The sequence below is a fragment of the Apostichopus japonicus genome, chromosome 23, assembly GCF_037975245.1.
Source record: "Apostichopus japonicus isolate 1M-3 chromosome 23, ASM3797524v1, whole genome shotgun sequence".
Lineage (NCBI taxonomy): Eukaryota > Metazoa > Echinodermata > Holothuroidea > Aspidochirotida > Stichopodidae > Apostichopus > Apostichopus japonicus.
The window spans coordinates 4,400,464-4,408,250 of NC_092583.1; the positions used below are offsets into that span (position 1 = coordinate 4,400,464).

General features: G+C 38.0%; 1 protein-coding gene across 1 annotated transcript in view; it reads right to left on the reverse strand.

The window, feature by feature from the left end:
* LOC139964728 (protein Wnt-3a-like) overlaps positions 1-6,186 on the reverse strand; it is a 45,174-nt gene extending 38,988 nt beyond the window's left edge. Inside the window, exon 1 of the mRNA XM_071966593.1 lies at positions 5,451-6,186. Within this exon, the coding sequence (XP_071822694.1) occupies positions 5,451-5,539 (89 nt within the window). The 5' untranslated portion in view covers positions 5,540-6,186. The remainder of the gene's footprint in view (positions 1-5,450) is intronic.
* Positions 6,187-7,787: the final 1,601 nt, after the last annotated feature.

A 7,787-nucleotide genomic window follows, 5' to 3' on the forward strand; every position in this document is an offset into this window, starting at 1 on the left:
TACCCTCCTCGTCTATATCCTAGCTTCTCTTTTTAGGTGCAGGAATTTCAAAATTCATATTTCAATTTCTTTCAAACCCCCAAAAATCAACAAATGTAAAGTTCCTTATTTTTTGGTTCTTTCACAGGCTCAACAAAACTTAACCCGGGTTTCATTTCGTTTCATTTGGCTTTCCATAGATGTTTAAATTTTGAGCAAACCTTCCCGCCACTCAGGATGTCAACAAGTTCTTCTCCTCTCACGTCATGATTTCATCCAAGCAAACATATCCACAGGTAACAGACAGTGACAAATTTGACAGCTTAGGCCACCTAACGTGTAACCTAACATATACGGTGTGTGGGAAATCCATGACCCGTGATAACCTAAAAAAAAAAAAAAAACTGGGGGGAGCGGAACTCAAAATTTTACGAGAAAGCTGTGGAACTGTTTATCTTGGAAAAGCAAACCAGAGTCCTGGATGCGTACCAACTTTTAACGCGAATTTTAATAGCTTCGTAATTAGAAAAAGAGTTTTATTAACCTCAAACTGTCAATATGCTTTACTATCTCCTTTTGTTGATCGTCAGGATTTTTTCGCCCTTGTCAGTTACTTCTTCATTCTCTCCGGTTCGCTGACCCTGAAGTTTTAGCCGCAAGTTTAAAATCCTTCCTTACAATTAGATGATCCCTGTATTTCAAACCGTATTGAAAACAAGCCAAAACAACAATTCTACAACAACCCATCCCTCGCACGATAGTCCTTTATCACGGCTGTCACAATGTTACCATGATTCACTGAGACATGATTGACAATTGGCCCTCGGGGGAGGAAACGACTGGGGGAGGAATTCTACGAACCTCACTGTGGGATGACCCCGTTGTACATAGCGACGACAAGGTCATTCCGTCCAAAGCGGCGTATCGAAATAAGGACCTCTCTGTAAAAGGGGCTTTAGAGATTCTTTAGGCAGCAATCAAATTCGACAAAAGTAAATGATTCGGAAAGGCTTATCTTCTTAATTAGAGATATTTTTCTATTGGTAGAGAAGTTGCAGTTATGGCTCTAATCGATTGTTTGGTGTATTAGTGCGACGGATGACACCTGGATTAGACAAAAGTTCAGGGTCTCCGCACGGCACAAAACTTCGATCAATTGCCATAAACAGTGATGGATATGATCACGGTGAATGCACAGGCTTACTCTTGTCAAACTTGATATCAATACAATAGTTTCAATACACAGTCCACATGGAACTGTGTTATACGTCTCGTGAAACTGGTCTGCATTGAAGTGCACTTCTATTAGCTATAGGCCTTACGGGTTCGGGGCGCGATTGTATGTTACGGGGGTAGGCTACCGCCAAGTTACATGCTCACGGGCCCTATACTCTCAAACCATGTGTGACAGTGTGTCTCGATTTACGGATGTTTGCAGTGTCAAACTGGAGGGAATTATATGATAAAACATCGTACTACTTAATATTGCATCGCAATATATACATAAGCCTACATGTGTAGTAAACTCCTTTAACATTAACTGATAGCGCGTTCAAGTCATTCTGTCGTACGCCTGTCGCCATAATTTACAAATTGATGAGACGCTTGATCAACCATAATTACTGCACTTACAAATGGAACGTACGCTGCCTACTCCCGTTCGCAACATTCGCAAAGATATCCCGCCATGCGCCACGGGAACTGTCATCGAACAAGGTGAAGGGCGGGAACAGGTGTGATCTAAACTAACCTTTGATTAAAGGACATTACAGCTCATAGAAATGCTTAAATATTAAAATTAAAATAAATCACATAGGCCCTAACCATTCATGCTTTTTTTGTGAAATTAAACATCACTCTTCCCTCTCCCAAGGCCCAGTGTTAAATATTTCCCAAATGAACTGTACCAAAAAAAATGTTGTCGTGGACCGCAGTGAAGTGTTCTGGCAACTTCAGAATGTAGTTAAGGTATTTTCTTATCTTGTTGAATAAACATAAATTTCTTACAGTTTTAGTACAACAACAGATGGTGCACGGTAACCGACGTAAAACAGAGTATAATCACACTTAAGTTTCCGTAAGTGGAGTTAATACCTCGGTAATGTCCTTTAAATAACAGACTATCAAAACAATTAATGTTAATTAGTGATACTTAAAACCGACTGGTTACCTCTTCAAACTAATTGCTCGGGAATCAAGCCCGGCTGTGTGTCACATCGTAGTCAATGATAAATCTTTACTCATTTAGTTGGATACGTCATGTCAGAAATAACCACAGACGAGGGCGTTCCAGATAAGAAACAATGTGTACGAAATGCACATTGGGCCTATCTGCAAGACATTTGAATGCGAAACAAGGGCAATGAAAGATTACGTATGAAAAGAACGTAATGTATATGAGACCAGAAAAAGGTATCTATATAGATCGACATGTAAGATGAACCTTGACATGACGCGCTCCATCTTGAATGACGTAAATGTTGATAATAACGAGGTACCATCTAATCGACAAAATAAAAGCTCCCAAAATTTTGGATCAGTTACTTTTGCGAATATCGTACTGAAACTATTTAACGTACAATATATCTGGATATCAGCCTAGTTTTGTTACAAAACCATTACAAAATCGGGTGAAATATTAATCATTTTTCTTCTTCTCGTAGATATCAGTTTTATTTAAACAGAATAAGGACTACCTTGGGGGAAATGATGATCATTTTGAAAGAAACATAAAATGGTGTAACAGCTTTCACAGAGTGATTGGGAGCCATGCATGTGACGAGATTTTAACTTTGGCGCATAACACAGGCTAGGCTATGACCAATCGTCAAGTTTAAGGGAAGCCTATTATGACTAAACCACCAATCAATACAGATTGGATCAACAATCATTGTAGGCGATGTTTTGAATAGGAGAAACAGGCTGAGACTTGAAAGTGCGGAAAGTTGTTTGGTTTCATAAGCCTTCTCTTACTTTCTATAATCGGATGAGGAAAGTTTGAAAAGATCTTTGGATACTTGTATCGGCGTACATGAAGTATTTTAGTGGGTAATAAACTGTCAAATGGGCAACTTAAACACCAACTTATACGATAGCTACTTTAATTGATCAAATCCAATGAATAGGTATATAGGTGTGTGGTTACCCTCAATAGCAACAATCTAATGAATAGCTAAGTTTTTATTTACCTTAACCACTAAGGTACATACCGTACTCTTCAATAATGCACGACAAGAATGAATCAGTTTATCGAATAGTTAAATGAACAAGAACAGGACCATAATTTCTAGCGAAAACTAGCCTGAAAGAGAGAGATATACCGTATACAAACACGCATAACTACGCCCATAATAAATTAAGATATAGTTAAACATGCCACTATACAGTGAAGAAATTGAGTGGTTAGTTAAAAACGAGAAGGATTATTGGTTTACCGTCGACAGGCACGAAGAAGTTGTGTGTCCGAATAGAACTTAAGCCAAAGCTGGAAACTCTGATGTGTTGTTCCCAAACCCTAAATTTAATTAAACGGCTGACTCCTAATACTACGTACGGACCACCCTCACCGAATTACCGAGAATGCGTTTTGGCAAGATAAGCAGTACTTTGAATTGTGGTCAGCTCATGGGGAAAAAACACATTACTGTAAGGCATTCACAATGACCTACCTGACTTTTACTAAGTGTTACTGCTGTGATGTCACCCCCTTCTTCCACCAGCCCCCACCCTCCCCCCCCCCTCCACATACTTCATATTTAGCCTTTTAGTCGTCCTAATGTACTCGATTTTTTTTACCAGGGGATTAATATCCGATGTACTGCCCATTTATTTTATTATTATTTTTTTTTATAAAACTATTTCCACCAAAAACATCTCCCTCTCATTAATTTAACCTTACGTATTTAATTTTAATTAATTTAACCTTACGTAATTTAACCTTGTAATTTATACCATAAATATATACTGACAAGAAAATTGTCAAAACTTCCAAGATCACCAAAATTAATTTGTCTGAAAACGTTTTATTCTACTATAGCAGAAATAGGCCTACCTCTGTTGGACATAAATGAACTATTATATTTATTCACCAGCGGAGGTGTCTCTTGAACTGATTAATATTCGAGCAAAACTAATAGCATAACGCGAGAACAAAAGCACAAAATGTTAACGCCATTTAAGCCTCTGAAATTCGCGTCACTCTTTCACCTTCGGGTGTGTAATGTATACATACTGCTCACTGTAACTTGCGATAACAAGCAAAGTTGATATTTTTTTTAAATCCTCCACATATTCTTTTCTCGAGAAAGATTTTGTTGAAAGAACTTTTGTGGAAAGGTCGTAAACATTGCCAAACTTTATCTGAATCTTAACGACTTTTAGATGATAAATTCACCAGACTGACGAAAGGTCAAACCAGTAAATAAGAGAAAAGAGAAATCAAGAGACAGAGAGATGTATGTATATACATATACAATTTCTTAGCAACTAAGCTTCATACTGGTAGTCAGGCATTTCGAAGGTCGCAGAACCACACCGGGGGGAAACATATACCATATAAACTATATATGTCATAATACCAACCATGGACAATTATTACCAATGCATGTATATAGCATAAAATATTAACAAAACAACCAAAGGAAGGTTCCAAAGATATATAGGCACATAATCATAACCTATGTGGTCAGAAAACCACAATGTCCCTGATTTTATACCCGGGGGGGGGGGGGGCATTCTATACTCATAAAACAAGTCTAAGCGTACAGTGTGTATATTAGCCTAGTATTAAGTAAAGTTAACCTAACGTAATAAAATGTGTATTCGTAAGATATGTTCTACGTAGATGCATCGATATCTGTGCCAAAAAGGGGTTATGAGGGGGTCAACAAACGTTACGTACCTACACATCACCCTCCCACTTCCATTCCTATACATGTATTTATGTTATTTAAATCAAATGATATGTATATATAACTAATATAATTAAAACGTAAGATCCGTCTTCATCTTTCCTCGGTCTGCAAGTTTATAACGTTTGATTTAAATTTTTGATAGTATTTATTGGTAAAGTATTTTTTTAAGAGTTTATAGTAGCACATGCATGCGGTGTAGCTTTTCAAGAAATTTATCTAGGCCATAGGCCATATGATAACGTTCAGAATTGAAAACAGACGCTACCGTGGTACACTACATGCATATGCAAGTTGACCGATTATTTACAACCTCGATAGCTTTGTTTATGGCTGTGCCAACATTGACAACAAAAACCGAAAAGCAAACGCACCACCAACTTGTTCGGGGAAACTTTTGATATTATTTAATGACGCTGGGTGTATACATATGTGCGTCTGACTTTCACAGACGTGTGTGTAGTAAAACTTGCATTGAGATTCGACATGCTTTCAACTTTTATATCAATAAAATATCTCCGAAAATGAAAGACAAAACTTGTAATCAAATGAGACACTTACCACCACATAGGGCTGTACGGTGTTACACTGTGAAAGAAAATAAGTAGAATTCCCACCACAAAAAGTAAATGCCCAATTCCTTTCGCCATCTCTGTACGACTTCCTTGTAGGTATTCCAAAATGGTTTTAGGACGTACGGAAAGTTTAAATATGATAATAATAATAGCTTCACGCCTTGAAGTTTCCTCGATTTACGACACAATTTTTAAAGGGTTGCATGTGAAGCGACATAAACAAAACTTGAAAAGTTCGTTCGTGAAGTTTCTTGAAGAAATAATAAAATACCTCCGATATTAAATGTGGTCGTCCTTTCGCGATATTTCCTTACAAAGTTAAACAATATAAATTATTTTAAATAATTCCTTGCAACAAGCTTTCGTTGAGGTAAAGTAAATCTCTTTGAAAAAAACTCCGTGAATAAACAGTTTGTCCTTTCCTCGCTGGTTGCTTGTTAGCCGTCGAATGAGTTTACAAAATAGTCGAACCAATGTTGAATGTTTCACCCTGTCAAGTGTTAACGTTCGTCTAGCAATACTTCAACCCGATGACTGAGTCGCTACGGTACCTCGTAAAAGACTTTATAGTTGGTTTAGAAAACGCTTGACTAAGTCGTTTACAATAGCTTAGCTTACGCGAGAAGCATAGCAGCCACAACGGGAATATACAGATAGATGTTGAATAGCTTGAATGGTCGGATTCGGCCAAGAAAAAAAAGTTAATTGAAATTAGCTAAGACACCAAGGATAGAACTAAAAACGGAGACCTCTTAGGAAAGATCAAAACATATAAACCTCTCTTAAGGCTGATGTTTCATGCTCAGCGCACAAATCTCTATTGAAAAGGCTTAACACTTTATAGACAGTTTAATACCCGAGCTTAATCCGACAGTTCTTAAAAGGGGTGTAAGTGGGGTGCGCTTGGTTCGATAGTTGACGGTACGTTTTGTTGTGTCAATAGGTATTTCAATGACAATAAGAGCGTGTGAAGGTTTGAAACTTATAGCAGTTAATCAAAGGCAATCTATATTGGAAGTCAATGCAACACGCTTGAAAGGCCTGTAGATTGTGTGTGTGTGTGTTTTTTATTATTCCTTTACTTTTCTTTAGCTCAAGAGTGAGTGATTCTTTTGGTGAGGTAGATTATGCTGTGAAGAGTTTATTCATGTACGTACTCCAGATTTATGTTGTCGCCGGCAAAGCAGGGTAAAGCTGAAAGCAGGAGTTGCGGGGGGGGGGGGGGGGGGTTGGCCAGAAACCTATCACTGTCAATAGCTCAAACAGTGGAAAGTTAGTGAATTTTGATGGGACCTTGATTGATATTCGGATGCATATGATATAGTGAGTGAGAGTGAGAGAGAATAGGCCCATCAAACACCTTCCCTTCCCATGCTCCCGCCCCTCCCCCACTCTCTTGAAAGCCCGAATCAGTTAATCAACAAAAGGGTAAATGTAGACGGAAGATTGGTGCCTTTATACATATTTACACGTTGACGTTCTCACGAGGGCGGGTCCATAATGAGTTTCCCCAATATTCCAGATACCTCTCTGATTAGTGTACCCTAACCCCACCCCCCCCCCCTCCCAGCCCCACCTTGCTTACATCACTTGCGGCCTACATCTATGTGAATGGATATGATTTCTCTTAGTATACATTCCACGCTCGCACAATGTTGCTGCCCCCCCCCCCCTGTGCTATTACCCCTTCCCACCCACACCGATACTGGCATTACACACAACCAAGTTAAAGTATATACACTATAACTGGGTTTTATTTATTTAGTATGTATCTTGAAAGACAACTTATTGCGTATATTGGCGGAGAATGGCAATCATTTTCAAATATTATCAACACCCTCCACCAAAATACTAATAATATCCCCAGACACTTGACGGTTCTCTGAATCTTTCATATTCAATACACTCTGACAATATATGAAATGCCAACTTACTAAAGAAATGTTAATAAAATGAAAAGAAATGGTGTCAACTTTTATGTCCAGTTAATAACTCACTATAGGGCCATAAATTCCTAGTTTCAAAACCATGGATAGCATATTTGGGGCTTTGATTTTATACGATAGGTTATATTATTGGTTTGGTTAAATTTATTGCCCGGATTTCCAATGTATTATCAGTGATTACTGTGTTGTTTTTCGCCATGTATAAAAAAATGAAAGAAAAAAGTTCTACTACGGAGATAGTAAAATGCAACACAGCAATTTGGAATATAAGCCAGACATATTGGTTTTGTACCGCAGTGTTGGCGTAACACCACTATATGGTTAAGTGTTGGATAAAAGACTCTTTTTTTGTGTGGAATAATTACGCGATGATTACG